General features: G+C 36.8%; 1 protein-coding gene across 1 annotated transcript; it reads left to right on the top strand.

Moving 5' to 3' along the window:
- Positions 1 to 258: 258 nt before the first annotated feature.
- On the top strand, positions 259 to 25532 carry LOC123553821 (uncharacterized). Its single transcript, XM_045343485.2, has 2 exons — positions 259 to 421; positions 20787 to 25532. Exons 1-2 carry the CDS (start codon positions 292 to 294, stop codon positions 22016 to 22018), a joined length of 1362 nt encoding a protein of 453 aa, XP_045199420.2. The 5' UTR covers positions 259 to 291; the 3' UTR covers positions 22019 to 25532.

The raw sequence follows: 25532 nt of genomic DNA, 5'->3' as shown, positions 1-25532 counted from the left end.
AAGTCTTCTTCCAGTTTTACTTTTATCTTCACTAACACCTGGCGTGCATCCTGCCCATAATACCCGCAAGAGGCGTGAGGCAGTAAACATAGATCAGCATAATTGGCCAATTTAAAGTCTACGTTCCGTTCAGCTCACTAGCTGTTTTGTTTGTCAGCGTCATTGTTGCGAAAGTCTGCTTTTGACTTCTTCAAAGGGGTGAATTTATCCACATAACCCGTGCCGCCACTGCTAATCTGGGTCACGTGATAGTGCCTATATATAAAGGGCTTGTCGACCGGAAATCTTTGAATGATACGAGCTTATAAAGTCGGTTACGCATTCAATCTGAAAATGTCTTGCATGAGTTTTCTAAGTCGTGCTGTTCGTTTTCTTTGTTGTGGCTTAGTGCCTTCTACACAGGAAGAGCTTGCGGACCTCAGTAAGATTGATATGGTTTCTTTTTTTCAGCTGCCAGAAATCTCTTAAAAATTTAACCCCTACACCCCACCCACCTGTAACGATGTTCCCGCCCAAAGTGGTCAGCCCATTGCCACAGACACTTGGGGGTCAGCACCCCTCACCCTGCGTGTCTGTGGCAGGGTTGATGTTGCTATAGTGATCATCTAGTTCTGAGTTTGTGATTGAATTTTATTTAAGCAAATTTTGTCTTGCAAATATGACTACCATGAGCAGGAAGGTCTAATACAGGGAGTACACACTCCGTATAAATCAATACATTTATCTGTACAGTGTTTAGTATATTACCTCATCAGGTCTAGGAAAGTACTTGGTATATTTACAGATTGAGTGTATGAAAACTGATGAAGTTGCATTTATTCCCAAAACCGCAGCTTGAAATTAATTGGTTTATTTGTGAGTTTCAGCCATTTTTATTGACTGAGTTATTGGCATTTTCAAAAAAATCAGTGTGTCGATGGAAATGACTGAAAGTTACAATTGACCTTTATTTATGCATACAGATAACTCGCCAATAGCGGGTCACTATCAACACTTTTAACATGTGGTGAAGACTGTTTAAACTTTCATGATATTTAAACTTACTAACTCTTAAAACTATTGCTCACATTCATTTAAATGTTTGATTTATTTGAATCTATCTTTTATGTCTGAAGTTATAATGAAATATTTAAACCTGTCCGATTCACCAATAGGGGGTCACTTTTGTCATTAGAGGGTCACCTAGTTTATCATATTTTCTATCCATTTAAAATAGTCTTTTTTCTGACAAAACATGACTGTGGTATTGGAAATAAACATTTCAAGGCAGAATATAATGAGAATCAGTATGTTTACATTTCAAACGGGAGATACTAGGTAAAAGGAATATGTGCTAGTTTTCACAGTTGTATTTCTAAGCATAATTAGCACCAATTATATCTATACTAAAAACAAAATATTGATGCACAGAACCTTATTAATTTATCTAATTTTGCCAGTTCAAACCATTATTACATCAAATAAACCATTGATTTGTATTTTTAAGCAGAATAAACAATCTTTTGATTATCCCTGATATGGGTGACCCTTTATTGGCTAAATGACCACCTCTGCTTGATGGCATTTTTTTGTCGTCAAAGTCAATCTAAAATTCATAATCATATTATTCCTATGAAAGTGTGTGTTTCACTCTTCAAAATGGTACCAAATTTGTGTGGTTTTATCTAAGAAGCTGTGAGGTATGCTAAAAACTATTCTACTTCGAAGAATTCAAGAGTGCTAAAATCCAAGTCAGGAAACATGGTTGCAAGAGTTATCTACTCATGGAACTCAAACTCATTAGATTAGATCCATCTTCTTTTGTGTAATAATTGCTAAGTGATTAGTTTATATTACTGGATACTTAAACATTGTATACTCTAATATGTATAAGAGAGATTCACATTTTATATTCAAGTGACCCGCTGTTGGCAGTGATTCTCTATTGGCGACTTGACTGTACCATAAGTAGATCTAAATCAATTAATTTCAGGCTGCGATTTTGAGTCCAACTTCAAGTATGATTTTAGCAGTTTTCAAACATTTGATCTGTAAATTTATAGATTGAAAAATCTGTAAATTTATAGATTATCTGTAATTTGTAAATATATGACTTTCCTAGACCTGCTCATGTTAATCATGGAGCTATCACTTTTTGTTGAAAGTGTTTACCAGTCACATGTTAAGTGGCGATAATTAGATGATTAAAGATTGATCTAAAGGGATTCTGAAGGAAAAACAGCATGCGACTGCATGTGGTGATATGCTTAATCATCATGAATTAACTCGAGCTCACTTCCCTGAAGAAATATTTTACCACGTAACTTGTACTAACTTCAAACCTTTATTAAAGGACCGGTCTTTGTTGGATTTGAATAAATAAAATGGAAAAAACAACAGAAAGCTGACACTTTTTTAATCTTGTAGAGCCATAATTATAATTATTGTTTATAATGTCAGATTTCTACATACAGAAACAAACATTCTTCTTGAACGCAGAGAATGTTTCAAATGAAATTGTTTAAACTCCAAAAATTAGTTAAATTAATTTAATCTTAAAACTGATGTGTGAAAAATACAATGTCTTTAAATTAAAATAACAAGGAAATTTAAAAAAAGGCCGACAGTGAAGTTACATTTAGTATTCCGAACGTTTAGATAAAACTGCAGAAAATCATCTAGGTTTAACACGCATTTAAATGGTGAAAAACAAAGCAACATCATAAACAGATATTTTCAGGCAACAGTTTACAGTTTTGACTTGCTATTTTCATTAAAATATGGCCTAATTTTATTGTTGTAAAGACTCTGAATCAACAAGGCAAATATCATGTAAAAAACGACATCTTTCTTTCTGGGTAAGACAAGCCTAGATTTAGCCATTTTCACACAGGGCGAAAAGTAACATTAATGTAGATATTTTCCATTTAAAAACAGATGCAGGCAATTATTTTATGGCAGAACTTGTTTTCAACAAAAAATGCAACAAATGCTTTCCCAGTTTTTCACTGAAAGGACGATTTAAACTGTAAGGCGTAAGTGTTTGAGTAATAGCAGAATAACCTATGGCATCTGGGATATGCTTCGATTGGACAACAGCATAAGATATATACCGCATTCCAGTCCCCGTATCAGTTGTTCCAGCCATGAGGCAAAGAAATATAAAAAACACAGAATGGAAACGGGCTGTAATCTCACGTGAGTTTGTGTCAGAGCATGAATCAACCGGTGGGCAAAACAAACAACAATGGATGATCTTTTGTTGACCCGTAAAAGAATCGATCCATTATCTGATGGAATTAATCTGTCAGATTATGAAAAAAAGTTACCCCTGGAGGCAAGACAGATATGGTATTAAATTACTCTATGATTTCGGTCAGTGCATGCTTCCAGAACCATTGCTTAAATTTGTTTGTAGAATACTTGTACATTTTATTATGTTGACTCGCCAGTGCTAACGGTGTATTGATTTTCTGCCCACCAGCGGTGTTTGCACATATAAATAAATCATGTGCACGTGATGTCACGGCGATCTATCCTATACATGTTAGCTTCTAAAACAACATTAGTTTAATGTGAAATAGTCTTTAAGACACAAAGTACACCTTTCTTGCCATCAAAAGAAGCGTGTTCATACGATGATAATTAATATACCCATGAATAATTGCTTTCGCATACAAAATGGCGCATGGAGAAAGCCTCGCTTCCCATAAACAAGATCTCATTCAGTTATCCTGGGATATTGGTGAGATTTGCTCTATATGCCTATTTGTTTTTATAGCTCTTTGTGTGAGGGTCAAAAATGCCGATTTAGCTTTAAGACAATTCGATTTAGTATGACCCAGGTTTGGACATACTCCAATTAGTATAATCCTGGTTGAGAATTAGCTTAAAGCTATTTCATTTTGTACGACCCAGGGTCAGACAATTTCAATTAGTATGATACTAAATCGAATTAGTACAACCCTGAATTAAGATAAATCCATTTAGCACAATTCCAATTAGTATGACCTTGGGTCAGACATATTCCAGTTAGTATGTCCCTTGGTCGGACATATTTACAATTAGTATGACCCTGGGTCAGACGTATTCCAATTAGTTCTCAGAAAATTTCGAATAAGTATGACCCTCAATTATAGCAGCCATCTTTAGTACTACCCTGGGTCGGACATATTCCAATTAGTATGACCCTGGGTCAGATATATTCTAATTTATAAGCTTTAAGACAATTTCGATTTAGTATAACACTCGATTACAGCAGCCATCTTTAGTACGACCCAGGGTTGGACATATTCCAATTAGTATGACCCTGGGTTGTACTAAATTGAAATAACTTAAAGACATATTATTTAGTTTCAAGACAAATTGAATTAGTATGACTCTAGGATCATACTAAATACAAGAATAATAACTCCATTATGCTTTTTGCCAGATTTATGGCCCCTTTTGGACTTAGAAAATATCAGATTTCTTGGTTAAGTTTTATGTTTAGGTCAACTTTTCTCCTAAACTATCAAAGCTATTGCTTTGAAACTTGCAACACTTGTTCACCATCATAAGCTGACCCTGTACATTAAGAAACATAACTCCATCCTGCTTTTTGCAAGAATTATTGTCCCTTTTGGACTTAGAAAATATCAGTTTTCTTGGTTAAGTTTTATGTTTAGGTCAACTTTTTCTCTTAAACTATCAAAGCTATTGCTTTGAAACTTGCAGCACTTGTTCACCATCATAAGCTGACCCTGTACAGCAAGAAACATAACTCCATCCTGCTTTTTGCAATAATTATTGCCCCTTTTGGGCTTAGAAAATCAGTTTTCTTGGTTGAGTATTATGTTAAATGTTTAAGTCAGCTTTTCTCATAAACTATCAAAGCAATTGCTTTAAAACTTGCAACAGTTTTTCACCATCATAAGCGGACGCTGTACATCAAGAAACTAGGGATGGGAACGAATATTCGGATATTCGAATATTCGAAAATCGGCCGAATATTAAAATATGAAAATCAAATTCGAATATTCGTAAATTAGTATATATAAGTATAGTTTATTTTGGGCAATATAAGCATGCTAATTTTTCTTGTTCTGTCGTGTTTGTTTATCGTTTCTCAAAAGATGTCCAATTAACAAGAAAAATGCAATGCATAATAGGCAGAGACTACCGTTACGGATTGACAGTTTGCAACAGGTGTAAGTGTGATGCATGTCAAAAATGGTCCAATTAACAAGAAAATTGCAATGCATAATTGACGGGGGTCATCGTTACGGATTAACAGTTTGCACCAGGCATAATTATGATATCTTTTTATCTTTTGTTCATTTTTATTGGCGCCTGTTTTATGTAACAAATTTTAGATTTTTTTTTCGAAAACAATACCAAACATGTAGATATTGGCGATCTTTTTGCAAAATTTTGTATGACATTTCATACTGTCCACAGAATTGGTTTTCATCCACAGTGCCCGGGCAATCGGCCGTATTTGAAATAAATTTTGAAGTAGTTTGTTATAAAATCAAGAAATAATATATGACCATGTTGAAGGAGGTTTAAGTCTGCCTTCGTTAGGTTTGTCGACTTTTTACACGCTGATTTAAAATTTTCAAAAGTGGCGGCGGTAATACAACAGCGCGACACGTGCTTTAGTTGGACGACCTGCTATTTTTAGATAAAATTGCGACGGTCTGAATTTTAATCGATTTGAATGTTTCTTCTAAAAATCTGAATTAGTTAAATATGTTCATGATTATACTCACAGAGTCGTGAAATAAAACACTAGGGTCGGCAGGTCTAACTAGGTAGGGTCGGGTTACCCGAAACATTTTAGGCCTTATTACGTACGATGATTCACGTTTTAAACAGCGGAATAGATTGTGTATATGCTAATCACTTGAATAAGAATTTAAAAATTCCATTAAAACATGCCGAATAATTGAATATTGATTTCAGTATTCATTCCCATCCCTACAAGAAACATAACTCCATCCTGCTTTTTGCAAGAATGATGGCCCTTTTTAGACTTAGAAAATCATGGGTAGGACAATATTTCTATTATACAAAAAAATCAGATGAGCGTCAGCACCCGCAAGGCTGTGCTCTTGTATTTGTCATGCAATGACCTGGGGTCTTCCTCCACCATCAAAGCTGGACAGTATGACCTATAATTGTGTCAGTGCGATGTTAAACTCATCCAAACAAAAAAAAATAACTTCTGTGGTCATGCGGCCAAATTTTATTACCTCAATTATAAAACAGTTGCATGTATTTTATGCTTATCACCGATTTTATCAATAAACAAGAGGGCCATGAAGGCCCTGTATCGCTCACCTGACATATTGACCTAAAGCTCATCAAGATTAACATTCGGTTTCATTAAGTTATGGTCAGAAATGTGATCTGTGAAATGTTAACTAGCTTTTCCTTTGATTTGACCAGGTGACCTAGTTTCTGACCCCATCTGAACCAGATTTGAACTAGACCTATAGATCATCAGAGCTCCAGATAAGCTTTTGGTGCAATTTGGTATCTACCCATCACTTTTCGTCCGAATTGGGTATTGGGAATCTGAATTAGGTAAAATAATATCTTTACCATTCCTTTTCAGAAGAAATTGGGTATTTGCTAAATCCAGTTGGGTATTTCACCAATCTTGCACAAACAATTGAGTATCTTTTCTTGTGGCTTAAATTAAGTTGTGTACGCTTACTGTATACATGGTATATATCACAAACCAGAGGTTTAACTAACAACATTAGTAGTTTAATGGTACCCTTCAATGTTTAATACGAAAATGTTTTAAAATTGTAATGAAATGTGATTATTTATATGTAAAACGGTATATATTATACTCTCTTTCTAAAATTTGTTTTAAGCTCCACTATTTGGAGAATAGGGGGGCTATATTACTCGCCCTGGCGTTGGCATCGGCATGACCCTTCTTGGTTAAAGTTTTTCGGCAACCTTTGTTTTTTTAGCTCACCTGTCACATAGTGACAAGGTGAGCTTTTGTGATCACGCAGCGTCCGTCTATCCGTGCGTCCGTGCATGCATGCGTCCGTAAACTTTTGCTTGTGACCACTCTAGAGGTCACATTTTTTGTGGGATCTTTATGAAAGTTGGTCAGAATGTTCATCTTGATGATATCTAGGTCAAGTTCGAAACTGGGTCACGTGCCTTAAAAAACTAGGTCAGTAGGTCTAAAAATAGAAAACCCTTGTGACCTCTCTAGAGGCCATATATTTCACAAGACCTTCATGAAAATTAGTCAGAATGTTCACCTTGATGATATCTAGGTCACGTTCGAAACTGGGTTACGTGCCTTCAAAAACTAGGTCAGTAGGTCTAAAAATAGAAAAACCTTGTGACCTCTCTAGAGGCCATATATTTCACAAGATCTTCATGATAATTGGTCAGAACGTTCACCTTGATGATATCTAGGTCAAGTTCGAAACTGGGTCACGTGCCTTAAAAAACTAGGTCAGTAGGTCAAGTAATAGAAAAACTTTGTGACCTCTCTAAAGGCCATATTTTTCATGGGATCTGTATGAAAGTTGGTCTGAATGTTCATCTTAATGATATCTAGGTCAATTTGAAACTGGGTCACGTGCGGGTCAAAAACTAGGTCAGTAGGTCTAAAATAGAAAAACCTTGTGACCTCTCTAAGGCCATATTTTCACAAAACTTATGAAAATTAGTCTGAATGTTCACTTGATGATATCTAGGTCACGTTCGAAACTGGGTTACGTGCCTTCAAAAACTAGGTCAGTAGGTCTAAAAATAGAAAAACCTTGTGACCTCTCTAGAGGCCATATATTTCACAAGATCTTCATGATAATTGGTCAGAACGTTCACCTTGATGATATCTAGGTCAAGTTCGAAACTGGGTCACGTGCCTTAAAAACTAGGTCAGTAGGTCAAGTAATAGAAAAACTTTGTGACCTCTCTAAAGGCCATATTTTTCATGGGATCTGTATGAAAGTTGGTCTGAATGTTCATCTTGATGATATCTAGGTCTAATTTGAAACTAGGTCACGTGCGGGGTCAAAAACTAGGTCAGTAGGTCTAAAAATAGAAAAACCTTGTGACCTCTCTAGAGGCCATGTATTTCATGAGATGTTCATGAAAATTGGTCAGAATGTTCACCTTGATGATATGTAGGTCAAGTTCGAAAGTGGGTCACGTGCCGTCAAAAACCAGTCCAGTAGGTCAAATAATAGAAAAACCTTGTGACCTCTCTAGAGGCCATATTTTTCATGGGATCTGTATGAAAGTTGGTCTGAATGTTCATCTTGATGATATCTAGGTCAAGTTCGAAAGTGGGTCACGTGCCGTCAAAAAACTAGGTCAGTAGGTCAAATAATAGAAAAACCTTGTGACCTCTCTAGAGGCCATATTTTTCATGGGATCTGTATGAAAGTTGGTCTGAATGTTCATCTTGATGATATATAGGTCAAGTTTGAAACTGGGTCAACTGCGATCAACAACTAGGTCAGTAGGTCTTGAAATAGAAAAACCTTGTGACCTCTCTAGAGGCCATACCCTTGAATGGATCTTCATGAAAATTGGTCAGAATGTTCACCTTGATGATATCTAGGTCAAGTTTGAAGCTGGGTTACGTGCCCTAAAAAACTAGGTCAGTAGGTCAAATAATAAAAAACCTTGTGACCTCTCTAGAGGCTATACTTTTAATGGGATCTGTATGAAAGTTGGTCTGAATGTTCATCTTAATGATATCTAGATCAGTTTTGAAACTGGGTCAACTGCGGTCAAAAACTAGGTCAGTAGGTCTAAAATTATTAAAATCTTTTGACCTCTCTAGAGGCCATATTTTTCAATGGATCTTCATGAAAATTGATCTGAATGTTTACCTTGATGATATCTAGGTCAGTTTCGAAACTGGGTCACGTGCGGTCAAGAACTAGGCCAGTAGGTATAAAAATAGAAAAACCTTGTGACCTCTCTAGAGGCCATATTTTTCATGAGATCTTCATGAAAATTAGTGAGAATGTTCACCTTGATGATATCTAGGTAAAGTTCAAAACAGGGTCATGTACCTTCGAAAACTAGGTCAATAGGTCAAATAATAGAAAAACCTTGTGACCTCTCTAGAGACCATATTTTTCAACGGATCTTCATGAAAATTGGTCAGAATTTTTATCTTGATAGTATCTAGGTCAAGTTCAAAACTGGGTCACATGAGCTCAAAATCTAGGTCACTATGTTAAATAATAGAAAAAATGACGTCATACTCAAAACTGGGTCATGTGGGAAGAGGTGAGCGATTCAGGACCATCATGGTCCTCTTGTTTTGTTATATCTTTGTTACTATTGCTTATATCTTACTGTAACTTCACATAAACATTGTCCAGTATGCAAAGTATCTGTAGGGGCTAGCCAATTATACCCAAGGCCAAGGTCATCAAGGTCTTATAATTAGGTTATTTTTAAGGTTAAAGTTTTCCAGCAACCTCTGTTTTTCTGTCATTACTTTGTTACTTTTGCTTATATGTTACTATTAATTCTCATAAACATTGTCCAGCATACAAACATAGTATATGCAGGGGCTGGGCCCAGTATACCCAAGGTCAAGGTCACTGAGGAGTTATACTTGGAATTATTTTCAGTTTAAATTGTTTTGAAAGCTTTACTAATAGACATATCTTTGGCACTTCAAAAGATAATAACTTGAAATTAAAAGTATTTGTTTATAATCATCAGCTGCATATGTGGTTACATACCTCATATCTCTAATTATTTTTAACAGAATTATGCCCCATTTGTACTTTTTTGCACTTTCCGCTTCCTAGGATATTACTTTAATGCAATACAAGATGAAGACTTGTAACTTAAAATGTATCTTTATCACCACCATCTGCATGTGTGGTAACAATCCCCAGAACTCTGATTTGTATTTTTGACCAAATTATGCCCCTTTGTTTTCTTGACATAACTTTGGTACTATATAAGATAATGACTTGAAACTCAATATATATCTTTACCATCATCATCCGCATTTGTTGTAACAATCCTAATAACTCTAATTTGTGTATTTCTTGGAATTATGCCCCTTGGTGTATCTTCCTTTTCAGACATGTATTCATTTTACTGTCAAATCCCTGAAAAGTGGAGCGGGCTGTCTTATGGACAGCTCTTGTTTACATGCTTGTAAGCAATGTAAACATTTGTATTTTAATTTGTAGTACCAAAGATATTTTTGTTCAATGCTGGATTTTTTCTTTCACTTTGAATGCAGCGGGAGATCAATATCCTGAATGATGTGTTCACAGCGATATGTGTTCTCCAATAAGATGTCATCCAGTATCTGCGACACTACATCATCACTAACAGATAACTCTCTTTCTTGAACTGCAAAATGTCCCACTTGTGCTGCAGCAGTGTTTTGTGACCTCTTTTATCCCCTCTTAAATCTTATCGGCGCGAAAAATTGTTTAAAAAGCGTCCAAATAAATAGCAACCTGCTCTGTGGTGAGGTATAAGCAGTCACTTGTCTTGTAGCGTTACAGTCTCGTACCAGTCCTGTTCTATAATAAGGAAAATGCGATACGCAAGCCATTGTTTATGAATTGGGTATTAGGAATTTTAATTGCGTTTCAGTACGCACACTGGATGAATTCAGTTGGGTTGTCTGCAACTTTAATTGCGTAAATAAGCAAATACGCAGCTGATCTGGAGCTCTGGATCATCAAGATCAACATTCTGACCAAGTTTCATTAAGATATAGTCATAAATGTGGCCTCTACAGTGCTAACTAGCTTTTCCTTTGATATGACCTGGTGACCCAGGAATTTCATTTGGGGGACATGATATCCCATAGGTTTGCATTTTAGGGGGACATTTACATGATTTTGGGGGACATTTTTAATATTGATTATTGTTTGAGAACTGTAACTGTAGTTTTGCCCTGTATTGTGTAACAACAAATAAGGAATAAAAACAGTGAAAGTCAATTCATGTTCTTTATTTATCATGTTTGGCTTGACTATTCGAAGAATAGGTGAGCTATCCTACTCACCCCGGCATCGGCGTTACCTTGAGCGTTAGCATTAGCGTGAGCATCACACAAATGTTAAAGTTTGCGTACCACCCCAAATATTTTCAAAGTCCATTGAGATATTGCTTTCATATTTTGCATACTTGTTTACCATCTTGACCCCAGTCTGTAAACAGGAGCAGATAACTCTATCAAGCATTTTGACTGAATTATCGCCCCTTTGACTTAGAATATGATTATTGTAATGTTAAAGTTTGCGTACCTCTCCAAATATTTTCAAAGTCCATTGAGATATTGCTTTCATATTTTGCATACTTGTTTATCATCTTGACCCCAGTCTGTAAACAGGAGCAGACAACTCTATCAAGCATTTTGACTGAATTATCGCCCCTTTTCGAAATAGAATATGCTTATTGTAATGTTAAAGTTTGCGTAACACCCCAAATATTTTCAAAGTCCATTTAGATATTGCTTTCATATTTTGCATACTTGTTTACCATCATGACCCCAGTCTGTAAGAAGGAGGAGGCAACTCTATCATGCATTTTGACTGAATTATGGCCCCTTTTCGACTTAGAATATGCTTATTGTAATGTTAAAGTTTTACTCATAGCTTATATTATCTTAGGTATTAAATAGTAGTTTATTTTTGCCTTAAACAAAATTAATTTTATATAAAGTTATGTATTTTGTGGAAATAAATATGAAAGATTGTATGTAATATAATACTAATAAAAGTTCAACTATAATCTTTAACCGATATCAAATTGTGAACAACAAAACTGGCACGAGGTGTCACGCTTATTGCCGATAATTACTGGCCATTTGATCTGTAAGTTTAACAGATTGTAACAAGGATGATCGCACCTTTTGTTATAGGTTGATTTCATTTTTGAGTCGGCTAAACGATGAAATCGTTTTGACGAGTCCTTGCTGTCCAGCGATTCTCTAAGTCTAAATGGACCAAATAACACAGTGAAGGGATGTAGTTCCATTAGATTTCTCAAACTTCAAACAGTTCACAGCATGAATGAAGTTAAGTTGTGTGAATTCCCTTTGCTATGACCAATATACGATGTAATCTGTCATATTTATGACTTGTAATTGTGCAATACTCGAATGTAACTCATTAAGCATAAATGTGCATTTTATGAATTGTGCAGGCTTACAAAGCTTGCGTAACATCCAGCGAAAGACAGAAAATAGTTCCACAGGGCTCCAGATAAGATGCGTATTAGCGTAAATTACGTATAGAAATAATGCAAATACGCATGTCTAATAATTTCTAAGCGTATAAAACGTATACAAAATTACAGAAATGCACACAATGCTTTTTTAAAAACAAAATCTGAATCGTCTGGTTTTCTTGTAGTTTTTGAAATGGAAAGTAGATCGTCTATGTTTGCCTGCATTCACGAAACGAAACAACTTTTTTATGAAAAGATTTAAATAAGAGGTAATTTAACCGTAAACTTCAATGTCAGATACTGCCAATTGCTGCTAAATGTCTTCGTATCATCACAATTTGTAAAATATATTGTTGAAAATGGAGAAAAGTGTAATCGTATCCGGATATAATATTTTGGGTAAATATCGAGCTGTGTTATGAAATTTTAACATTCATGTAACATACATGATAGATATTATTGTAACAGAAATGATTCTAGAATTTATTTTTATTACACCTACATATAATCTATGTCAGACTTATATTCTAGTCCTGAGGCATGATCTGAAAGTAAAAAGATGAAGTGACAGTCATACTTTGGATATTGTAATACTAGAAAGAATCTAGATCGTAACCTTTCTGGAATTTTGACTGGTTTGGATAATTTGCTTACGATTCAGGTTCGCAAAAAAATGAAACTGTCACCCATTCTGCTTTTCATGATGACACATGGCTTGATTTTTGCAGTCAGTAAGCGGATAAATTATCCCGAGAAAGAGCTCTTACTGATTTGTTTAATTACTACTGATTTTAAAAATGATTTTATTTCTTATTTTTCGAGAAATAAACAAATCGGCGAAACATTAAATTGTATTTTCTTGTAGTTTTTGAAATCGAAAGTAGATCGTCTATGTTAGAGTGATTTGACGGAACAAAACAATTTTTTTTATGAAATGATTTAAATAATTTCACCGTAAACTTCAATGTCAGATACTGCCAATTGCTGCTAAACTGTCTTCATATCATCACAATTTGTAAAACATATTGTTGAAACTGGAGATTTTGGCGGTATAAAAGAAAGTGTAATCATATCCGGATATAATATTTTGGGTAAATATCGAGCTGTGTTATGAAATTTAAACATTAAAGTAACAGACATGATAGATATTATTATAACAGAAATGATTCTAGAATTTATTTTTATAATACATACATAGAATCAATATCAGACTTATATTCTAGTGCTGAGGCATGACCTGAAAGTAAAAATATGAAGTGACAGTCATTCATACTTAGAATATTGTAATACTAAAAAGAATCTAGAGGTAATATTTAGAAATTGAAACATAAAATTTTTAGTTAGAAATCGCACCAAAGGCTGTATCAAGGGTCTACATTTTCAAAATTTCCTTGTGGTGATACCCCAAACCCTAATTGCAGGAGGGGGTATCCTCCCAAACCCTCCCCCCATATTGCCACTTTACAGTTTGATACATTTGCCCTTTTACCACCTGCCACAATGCCCATTTCAAAATCTGACTGCAGTTCAAAGCGGGAAGGAAGACCCCTCCCCAAACCCACCCTGCTACCGACCACGTAAAAATGGCTCAAACATTTTTTCAGCCCAGTCTGGGCCTGTCTGTCTACATGAATCAAAACGGATAATTGAAAGTACATAGACTTGGGGACTACTGACATGGTTTTGAAGGGATTAACAGGTCTGAAATAGAAATAAATAAATGGTGGTTTTAACTAAAAAAGAACTGCATTTATTAATATTGGTTATCTTTTCCGAAATTGGTAGCTAGTCCGAGTAACTTCTCTTAGTTTCGAATGCGCAATTTTCCTGTCAGTGTAAACATTCCTGACACTATATATTGACACTCAGCAACATTTACATATCTTTAAACGCAAAAGTAAGTATACTTTAAATTCACATCCCTTATAATATGATTGAACAATACCTAGCATGTGACACGGTTATTGCCAGGTCCCTTATCTGTAAAATATCTGAACAGTTCTTTCATCCATCCGTTACAAATTGTATGTGGCAATCTGCGCTATAAAATTTCAATATATAAATTTTCATATTCAAATTTTATCATGTGCGAATATATACCAGCCGATAATTGCCTGTTTTGGTAATGCCGGAGGCAAATGTTTACTGGAAAAATATTTATAGTCATGGGCAGTATCTTAGTGTCACATGTCAAATTGTAGTTTGTACTTTCAACATTTTTATTTTTTGCGAACCACTCGTCAATTTTAGAGAAATATATTGGGTTTAAATACTTGTATAATGTCAATCAAAGTTTTACTAGGCATCGATTGAATGTCCATTTCATCTATTGTAACAAAATCTCTGTTCAGTTGGGGAAAAAAACTAAAACCAAACTGAAACTGGTAGACTATACTACCAGTACATCAATCATTAGCCGACTCTCAGGCCCTTCAGGCCTTTGATTTGTCTATTTCATTTTCAAGTTGGTCGTTGATAACAGGTAAATGTAATGAATTGGAAGTAAAATAAAAGGTCGCTGGTCGCATTTTACGGGAGGTCGCTTGTCTAAGGGTACATTATCGTTGAAATCGCAAGGGAGGAATTTAAAGTGGTTGCTTAGGTCAGGAAGTCACTGAACTCTGGTTGTTCCAAGGGCAGTTCCCACTGTAGTGCACTTGATATGTATAGTATCAAAGCAAAAACTTATTAAAGACTGTGGAAAAGGTTGGACTTGTGTTTCATGTCAGTACGCCATCGTGCATCTGTGTCATCAGGATTCCTGGTTAAACAAAAGAAATATTCTTGCATCTTAGTAGAAAAAAATGTTACTTCAACTTAAATCTTTTACTAATTTTAATATACAAAATGTAGTAGTATTATGGGTCGATAGTAAACTAATTTTCAGCTTGAATTTTTGGGGTGAAGGTTATAAAAAGTCACACACCCAAGTAATTAAGCTGTAATGTGTCAAAATAGTCATTAGCATACAGCCTGTTGTGCGTAATGCAGAGAGCCTGCCTGTGCATCAAAAACTGGTATGCAGAGAGACCGCTGGTGCCCCAACAAAACGGAAAGTGAAGGGGTTTTGAATAATTACATTTATATTTCAGCCTGTTTGTCAGTTTTTTATGCAAGAATATTGAAAAATGAATACGAATAATGCGCTTGATATGTTTGATATCAAAGTAAAATCTCGTTAAAAACTGTGGAAAAGGTTGGGCTAGTGTTCCATGTCATTACACCATCAATTAATTTCATCTAGTTTTCGAGCAAAATCACTGATACAGGGCTCCAGATAAGATGCGTATTAGCGTAAATTACGCTTTGAAATAATGCATATACGCATGTGTGATCATTTTTAAGCGTATAAAAACGTATAAGAAATTACAGAAACTCCTGCAATGACTTTTTACTAGCGTAAACAAACTCTGAATCATCTAACATGTGTCTAAAGTCTTTACTTAACAAAGCACGGTCAGCATTATTTGGCCCACACGAAACGTACACACGCATTGAATGGTACTTTATAAGTTAAACTATATTATATACCTAATGCATTTGTAAGTCAAATAGTTGGGAAACAATATTGATGGTACGATAGTGTATTCTAAAGCGGTGTCGATCTGAGATTGTAAAAAGTGAACAAACACGCATCTTTAAACCAACAAGAACGATCATTAAAACATATTTAAAGCTATATTGACTATTCTGTTGGATTCAGTAGCGGTATTGTAAGCCAAAGTAAACCAAGGGAGAACAAAAAGCAAAAACTTGAATGCTGAATTGAAACTGAACTGCAAACAAATTCATGGGTGTTACACCAAATTAATAAATATGTTACAAAACCGTTTTCTTTTTTTTTACATTTACAAATTTTCAGGTGTAAAATTACTCCTAGTAAATTTCAGTTTTTACCATTTTACTCATTCACAATAATTATGATGAGTAAATACTCATAGGCCAACAAAATTATCTGGAGCCCTGCTGATAATTAAAAAGTAAACACTACAATACATAGTGAAGATGCTCTTATGTTCTGTGCTCTACTTATTTTTGGGCAGCATACCTATAATCATGAACGGTAGTTAGATTTTTCACCTCATCTACCGACCTGGACATTGTTTATAGCAAAGAATAGCCGATGTCGACGCAAAGAAACTGCTGATATAGCAGAATTTGCAAAGTGTCAGCCGATACTGATATGCACCGTGATTTATGTCCTTTAAAAAATGGGCGTAAATGAAATAAAAAATAAAAAAATCTATTGATCAGTCTTCCTGTATAATAATGTCATTTAATGTTGAACCCCTTGGCTATGCTTTTAGTATTCCATTGGAAGGAAAAGGAGGGGGAGGGGGCTGGGTTGGGGTCTGTAACTCGCTATCCAACCTAATTCTATAATAAATTTAATGCTTCAGAATCATTTACATGCAAGTATTCCATGTTGGTTTTACAGACTTAAGTCTTAAGGACTTGGGTTGCTTTATATGGGTCATCACTTGGTTAACTAATTGGGACCATTTCATCTAGCATCAATACCCCTTACTAGAATGACTTGATACTAATGCAGATGTAACCTGTAACCATTCCTCATCTTCAGACATCACCTGACCTCAGTTTGACCTTGACCTCATTTTGGACTTAGGTTGCTTTATATTGGCCACCTCTTGGTTAGCCAGATCGGACCGTTTCGTCTAGCATCAATACCCCTTACTAGAATGACTTGATACTAATGTAGATGTAACCTGTAACCATTCCTCATCTTCAGACATCACCTGACCTCAGTTTGACCTTGACCTTGACCTCATTTTGGACTTAGGTTGCTTTATATGGGCCACCTCTTGGTTAGCCAAATCGGACCGTTTCGTCTAGCATCAATACCCCTTACTAGAAAGACTTGATACTAATGCAGATGTAACCTTTTACCATTCCTTATCTTCAGACATCACTTTACCTCAGTTTGAACTTGACCATGTTTTGGACTTAGGTTGCTTTGTATCGGCAAGGATGCCACCGGGGGCATCAAGTGTTTATTGAACGCAGCTTCTTGTTTGGTTAAGATTTTATTAAAGCCCAATATTTCGGATACTATCAAAGGTATTGACTTGAAACTAGGAATATTTCATTTCTATCAACACCTATATAAGCAGGTCAATCCTCATAACTATTTTTTGATCTTTGAAATTTTTGTTTGCAAGTTTATATCTACTAATAAACTTTGATAATGTGGCAGTTGACCTAAGTACAATTGACACTGTTTAATTTCCAGTACAGGTAAATCCAATATTTGCTTTACAATAGATCTGTGACGGATTATCATTGAATACCCCTGGACTTATTGGACTCGACTGCCACATTATCAAAGTTTATATATGTACAATACTATAGTAAGTATGGGATTGAAACATCACACATGTTCTTCGAGGTAAGTAGACTGTGTCATTATAATAAGACCCATAACTCTGTCATGCATGTTTCCTAAATTATCCCAAGTTTATGGTTGAAGCTATTTTAAATATAAGTTACAAATGTCATTCACTTGTTCAGTGACTGGGAAATAATTTTTGTTTATGGGACAATGGCCTACCATACACAATAAATTATGAGACATTTAAAAAATTTATGTGACATTCAGAAATTTCTACGGGACAGTTGTGACTTTCGTACTAGGAATTGGCACTGTAGTATGTATTTACTTCAGATTAAAGAAGCTCTTAATTAAATACAAGTGTACAACTGTAACTGCTTCACAGCTTTAATGTCAATAAAGTTCAAAGCAGTTTACATTCCCTTGATACTGGGTAATTCAGAGTTAGTTTACTCTACTTTCCTGGTAGAACTGAACAGTACTCCTTTATACCACTGATAATAAATGTAAGTCTTTCAAACAATGCTCTAATCATACACTGGATAACATTCTTAACCCATAACCTGCTAAATTTCTACAATGAACTCCTCCATCTTTCAATTTGGACAGTACCTTTAATTGTGAAAAGGAGTGCTTAACCAAAATATACTGACTGAATGGCAAAAGTGTACAAAGCTCCAGATAAGGTTTTGTGCAATTAGTAACGGTACTACCAGATTTTCTGTACTACCTGATATTTTTTCTAATTAGTAACGGAACTACCTGATATTTTGTGAAATTAGTAATGGTAGTTCCAGATAACAGACAAAAATAAGCATAAGTCATATCATCGGTGAACAGTATCTCACTCGAATAAAAACTAAAAGTAAAACTGTGTAAACTAAAATTACATATATTCAAATCAATTCATCGATGGAAGTCTGTTAGATTTAATATAATAATACATTACATGTCGTTCTTTACCATATATATATATGACAAAAAATGTGTACAATATTCCAATTAATCGCATAGTTATAAAACATTGTGTTTTTTTTTTGCTCTCGGACATGCTGACAATTAAACGAAGTGTCAAATACGTAACCGCGACGCTAATTGGCTGAACACAATCAACTGTAGTGTATCGGATAATTTGAATCGCTTCACACTTCTCGGGGAAAATCTCGCAAATACCTGAAGTAAGTGGAATTTACATTATGCTATTGGCGTGTGTTTCGTGTATATCCACACTCGTTTGACACAGCAAATTGTCAACAGTCGAGATAGTGTTGATTAGTGCAGACATGCTATTCGGCTCGATCTTCTTTTGAAATTTGTAATATTGTTTACATGTTTACTGTTTGTACTGTCGATACGACCACATTTTAAAATAAATTCGTATTGATACGGCCACATTTTAAAATAAATTCGTATCCGACCCCTATCTGGAGCTTTGAGTGTAGATCATGATCAGACTGCAAGGATGTGCAGTCTGATCATGACTACACTGGTCACGAAGGCAGAATCAGTTAGTTACATTTCTTTACATAAGATTTGCACTATTAAAAAGTTTCATCCTTTTGCATATAATACAATTTAGCCATGTGACACAGGGCTCATCAGCACTTAAAACTTATGTGACATTTTTTATTTTTATGTGACTATGGCTCATGTCTCATGGGTTTCCTAGTCACTGCTTGTTTCAGTTATGTTTCCCTATTAGAAAGAAATACTTCAAAAATAATCTGATCATATGTCCTAGTCTGTTTAATTAAAATTACCTGATGACCCAAAGTAGGGGTCATTTGACTGTGACCTTGACCTAATGACCTACTTTCATTTATTTTCAAGATACAGCCTTGAAATTTGGATGACATACACAGTTTTGCACACCAATCTTAAAACTGACTTTCAGCGACCATAAATGTGACCTACTGACCTGCTTTTTAGCTCACCTGAGCCAAAGGCTCATGGTGAGCTTTTGTGACCACTCAATGTCCGTCGTCCGTCGTGGAAGGCTCATGGTGAGCTTTTGTGACTGTTCAATGTCTGTCGTGCGTCCGTCAACAATTTCTAAAAAAATCTTCTTCTTGAAAACCACTGTGCAGAATTACACCAAACTTCGCAGGAATGATCCAGGTGGCCCCCTTTCAAAATTGTTCAAAGAACTAACTTCCATGCAGAACTCTTGTTGCCATGGCAACCAAAAGGACAAATTTTAAAAATCTTCTTGTCCAAAACTAAGGCGTAGAGCCTTGATATTTGGCTTGTGACATCATCTTATGGGCCTCTATGAAGATTGTTCAAATTATGCCCCTGGGGTGAAAAGAGGCCCCTCCCTTAGACTTGTATAGGAAAAACATTTAAAAATCTTCTTGTCTAAAACCACAAGACCTAGGCCTTTGATATTTGGTATGTAGCATTACCTTGTGGTCCTCTACCATAATTATTCAAATTCTGCCCCTTGGGTGAAAAGAGGCTCAGCCCGGGGGTGGGGGGGGTCTCAAGTTTTACATAGACATTTATAGGAGAAATTTTTTAAAAATCTTCTTGTCTAAAACCACAAGACCTAGGCCTTCGATATTTGGTATGTAGCATTACCTTGTGGTCCTCTACCAAAATTGTTAAAATTATGCCCCTGGGGTGAAAAGAGGCCCAGCCGCGGGGGGTCTCAAATTTAACATAGACTTATATTGAGAAAAAAAAATCTTCTTGTCCGCAAGTTCAAGGCCTAGGCCTTTGATATTTGGTATGTAGCATTGCCTAGTAGATCTCTAATAAGATTGTTCAAATTATTCCCCTGGGGTGAAAAGAGGCCCTGCCCTTGGTCACTTGTTATACGAGTTATGTAGGAATAAATACTTAAAAATTATCAGATCATATTTCCTAGACTGTTTAATCATAATTACCTGATGACCCCAAGCGATTAGGGGTCACTTGATCGTGACCTTGACCTACTGACCTACTTTCTTGTTTTTTAAGATACAGCCTTGAAATTTGGATGACATGTACAGTTTTGCACACCAGTCTTAAAACTGACTTTTAGTGACCATGAATGTGGCCTTCTGACCTACTTTCTAATATATTAGCATCAGTTTGGCATTTTCAACATGTTGCTCACATGTTACTCAGGGGAGCAATTCAGGGTCATCATGACCCTCTTGTTTGATATTTTAGTATCAGTTTGACATTTGAAACATGTAGCTCATATTACTCAGGTGAGTGATCCAGGGTCATCATGACACTCTTGTTTATAGTTCAAGGCTGTGTTTTATCATTTCAGGCTCTGAGCCGATGCCTGTCATCGTGACTCGAAGTGAGATCCAGGATGAGGATGAGGAGCCCACTCCTTCCCTGGCCACGGAGTGGATGACAGATGATGAGCCAGTAGAGGTTGTGTCCTTGGTGCAGCCGGTGCCAAGTCGTGTGGGGATGGTATTTTCTTTTTCTGATCCTACAGTTGAGACCTCTTCTCCAGTGGCTGTTGAGGTCCAGCTGCAGGATGTTGGTCAGGCTGTGGTGGAGAAGACTTGCCCTGCTTTCCTGTCTGTGAGTGAGCCACAGCCCACGGAGTATGTTCAGCCTAGAACCACAGACCAGCTCTTGATGGTGCAAGAGCAGCCAGGTCCCGTGTTCGTTGCGGAGTTGCTCCCAACGCTGACCGTTAGTTTCCTTGGCCCATATAAGGAACTAGTTGGTGCGGACGAGGATGGAAACGGGGACTCTGGCAGGTATGGTGTAGGTGAGACATTTTCTTCTTCTTATCCTACGGTTGAGACCTCTTCTCCGGTGGCTGTTGAGGTCGAGTCGCAGGATGTTGGTCAGGCTGTGGTGGAGGAGACATGCCCTGTTTTCCTGTCTGTGAGTGAGCCACAGCCCATAGAGAACGCTCTACCTAGAACCACAGACCAGCTCTTGATGGTGCAAGAGCAGCCAGGTCCCGTGTTTGTTGCAGAGTTGCTCCCAACATTGACTTTCAGCTTCCTTGGCCCATATAAGGAGCAAGTTGATGTTAAGGAGCACGGACACAGGGACTCTGGCAGGTATACAGGTAAAACTGACCTGGAGCAGGATGATGGTAAGAGTTGCGTTGGGTATGAAGGTACAGCTACAGCAGAGGATGACCAGGTTGTTTGGGATCGAACCAATGTCTCGGAGCTGGTTGATGTAGGAGACGACGGCAGATTGGACACTACGTACGTGATAGAATCGACAAGCGAGGACTCTGTGGAGGAGAGTCTGAACACCACGTACACATTAGTGTCGTTGGAGGACAGATTAGATAGGACGTTCACTGTTGACACTTGGGAGTGTTTGAACAGAACGTTCATTAATGATGAGTATACTGTGTATTTCTCAACAGATGGTGATGAACCTCCAGTGTTTCCACCAGTTGTTGATCAGGTCTCTGACTTTGATGATTTGCTTAGGTGGTATCTTAGGGAATGGAATGGTGATGTGCTCAGAATGTATCCGTCAAGAACAAGACAAAAAAGGGTTATGTTAAGATACTGATTTACTCTTCAAACTTGGTATGCCAGATATGTATACTCAGATCAAAGGTGTCATAACTTTTTATTTGATATTTCAAGGTTAATTAGGAACTCTAATATACAAATATGTTCTACTCTTCCTCCACAAACCTAGACATGACTATATCTAGATGACCAGGGTAGAATCACTAACTTGCTATAAGCCAACTGGATATCTTCCTCATATATCTTTAAAGTTCATCATCAAATATCATTATTCTTCCAATCACATCCATTCTCTAATATATTTTACTTTTGAATTGCTATTACTGTTAGGAATAATCATCAGAAATTAAGTACATTTGTTTCTATCATTAAATTTTTGAATTTCCAGTATTATTTAAAGTTTTGGGGTTTTTGTTGGGTTGATTCGATGCCTTTTCCTTTGTTATTATCTATTAATTGGATGTATGCCCCCCACATGCATTGTTTAATAGATAATTTCTGACTGTGAGTCACCCTTCATTAATCCATTCTATTATTTTTGAACTGCTAGAGCATTAGGACTAAGTTTCAGAAATTAAGTACATTCATGTTTATCTTTAAATTTTTGGTATGTTTGAATTAATTTTTATAGGCAAGACTCAGAAATTAATAAGTACGTTTGTTTCTATCATTAAATTTTTGAATTTCCAGTATTATTTAAATTTTTTTGTTTTTTTGTTGGGTTGATTCGATGCCTTTTCCTTTGTTATTATCTATTAATTGGATGTATGCCCCCACATGCATTGTTTAATAGATAATTTTTGACTGTGAGTCACCCTTCATTAATCCATTTTTTATTTTTGAACTGCTAGAGCATTAGGACTAAGTTTCAGAAATTAATTAAGTACATTCATGTTTATCTTTAAATTTTTGGTATGTTTGAATTAATAATTTTTATAGGCAAGACTCAGAAATTAGTAAGTACATTTGTTTCTATCATTAAATTTTTGAATTTCCAGTATTATTTTAAATTTTTTGGGTTTTTTGTTGGGTTGATTCGATGCCTTTTCCTTTGTTATTATCTATTAATTGGATGTATGCCCCCACATGCATTGTTTAATAGATAATTTCTGACTGTGAGTCACCCTTCATTAATCCATTCTATTATTTTTGAACTGCTAGAGCATTAGGACTAAGTTTCAGAAATTAAGTACATTCATGTTTATCTTTAAATTTTTGGTATGTTTGAATTAATTTTTATAGGCAAGACTCAGAAATTAATAAGAACATTTGTTTCTATCATTAAATTTTTGAATTTCCAGTATTTAAATTTTTTGGGTTTTTGTTGGGTTGATTCGATGCCTTTTCCTTTGTTATTATCTATAAATTGGATGTATGCCCCCACATGCATTGTTTAATAGATAATTTCTGACTGTGAGTCACCCTTCATTAATCCATTCTATTATTTTTGAACTGCTAGAGCATTAGGACTAAGTTTCAGAAATTAATTAAGTACATTCATGTTTATCTTTAAATTTTTGGTATGTTTGAATTAATTTTTATAGGCAAGACTCAGAAATTAATAAGAACATTTGTTTCTATCATTAAATTTTTGAATTTCCAGTATTTAAATTTTTTGGGTTTTTGTTGGGTTGATTCGATGCCTTTTCCTTTGTTATTATCTATTAATTGGATGTATGCCCCCACATGCATTGTTTAATAGATAATTTCTGACTGTGAGTCACCCTTCGTTAATCCATTCTATTATTTTTGAACTGCTAGAGCATTAGGACTAAGTTTCAGAAATTAATTAAGTACATTCATGTTTATCTTTAAATTTTTGGTATGTTTGAATGAATAATTTTTATAGGTATATCTAGCAATAAGTAAGAAAAACCTGGGTCTACTAGGTATATACGTTCTGGACATAAAAATTGACAGGTCTCCTACATTACACTGACTTTGGGCTACTAGACTGTAATTTCCAAACCAAAAAAGATAACTACATGTATTGTTGTTTATGAATATATATGCATAGGTTTCTTAAATATATGTAAGTTTGTTTGATTTCAGCAACATTTTTAATCCCCCGCCACTAAACTATTTAAAGGATAACAGTGTCGGGGGATTAAGCTGTCTTTCAGACTGCCTTGTCCTGTGTAGCCATGCAGAGAACCTACCATGTGCTGGGATCAAATATGTGACCGAAGCCAGGCAGAGAAACTACCGCTTTGGCTGGGATGAATCTACCATTTGTGCTGGGATGGAACCTGTGACCGTAGCCCAGCAGAGAACCTACCGCTTCGGCAGGGATCGAATCTACCACTTGTGCTGGGATGGAACCTGTGGCCATAGCCCGGCAGAGAACCTACCGCTTGGGCAGGGATCGAATCTACCACTTACGCTGGGATCAAACCTGTGACCGTAGCCCGGCCGAGAGCCTACCGCTCCAGGGCAGGGATCGAACCTACCACTTTTGCTGGGATCGAACCTGTGACTGTAGCCCGGCAGAGAGCCTACCGCTTGGTCAGGGAACGAACCTACCATCGCACCTGTGACCATAGCCCAAAAGAGAGCCTACCACTTTGGCTGGGATCGAACCTGTGACCGTAGCCCGGCAGAAAACCAGCCACTTGGGCTGGGATCGAACCTACCACTTGCGCTGGGATCGAACAAACCTACCATTTGGGCAAGGATCGAACCTACCACTTGCGCTGGGATCAAACCTGTGACCGTAGCCCAGCAGAGAGCCTACCACTTTGGCAGGAATCAAAACTACCACTTGTGCTGGGATCAAACCTGTGACTAGCCTGACAGAGAGTCTGCCACTTCGGCAGGGATCGAACCTACCACTTGCGCTGGGATTGAACCTACCACATTTTGCTGGGATCGAACCTGTGACCGTATCCTGGCAGAGAGCTTACCACTTGGCCTGAGATCAAACCAATGGGATCGAACCTGTGACCGTAGCCCGGCAGAGAGCCTACCACTTGGGCTGGGATCGAACCTACCGCTTTTCGCTGGGATCGAACCTGTGACCGTAGCCCGGCAGAGAGCCTACCACTTGGCCTGGGATCGAACCTACCACTTTCCGCTGGGATCGAACCTGTGACCGTAGCCCGGCAGAGAGCCTACCACTTGGCCCGGGACCGAACCTACCACTTTCCACTGGGATCGAACCTGTGACCGTAGCCCGGCAGAGAGCCTACCACTTGGCCCGGGACCGAACCTACCACTTTTCGCTGGGATCGAACCTGTGACCGTAGCCCGGCAGAGAGCCTACCACTTGGCCTGGGACCGAACCTACCACTTTTCGCTGGGATCGAACCTGTGACGGTAGCCCGGCAGAGAGCCTACCACTTGGCCTGGGACCGAACCTACCACTTTTCGCTGGGATCGAACCTGTGACCGTAGCCCGGCAGAGAGGCCTACCACTTTGGCAGGGATCGAACCTACCACTTTGCGCTGGGATTGAACCTACCACATTTTGCTGGGATCGAACCTGTGACCGTATCCTGGCAGAGAGCCTACCACTTGGCCTGAGATCGAACTGATGGGATTGAACCTGTGAC

This window comes from Mercenaria mercenaria, chromosome 7 (genome assembly GCF_021730395.1).
Source record: "Mercenaria mercenaria strain notata chromosome 7, MADL_Memer_1, whole genome shotgun sequence".
Taxonomy (NCBI): domain Eukaryota; kingdom Metazoa; phylum Mollusca; class Bivalvia; order Venerida; family Veneridae; genus Mercenaria; species Mercenaria mercenaria.
Note: the sequence above shows the minus strand (reverse complement) of the source record. Positions and strands in the feature narration are given on the sequence as shown.

Excerpts from the sequence above, each read along its gene's own strand:
- LOC123553821 (XM_045343485.2), top strand. The coding sequence starts at position 292 with ATGATACGAGCTTATAAAGTCGGTTACGCATTCAATCTGAAAATGTCT. Across the intron at positions 422-20,786 it reads GGAAGAGCTTGCGGACCTCA|GCTCTGAGCCGATGCCTGTC; the intron begins GTAAGATTGATA and ends TTATCATTTCAG.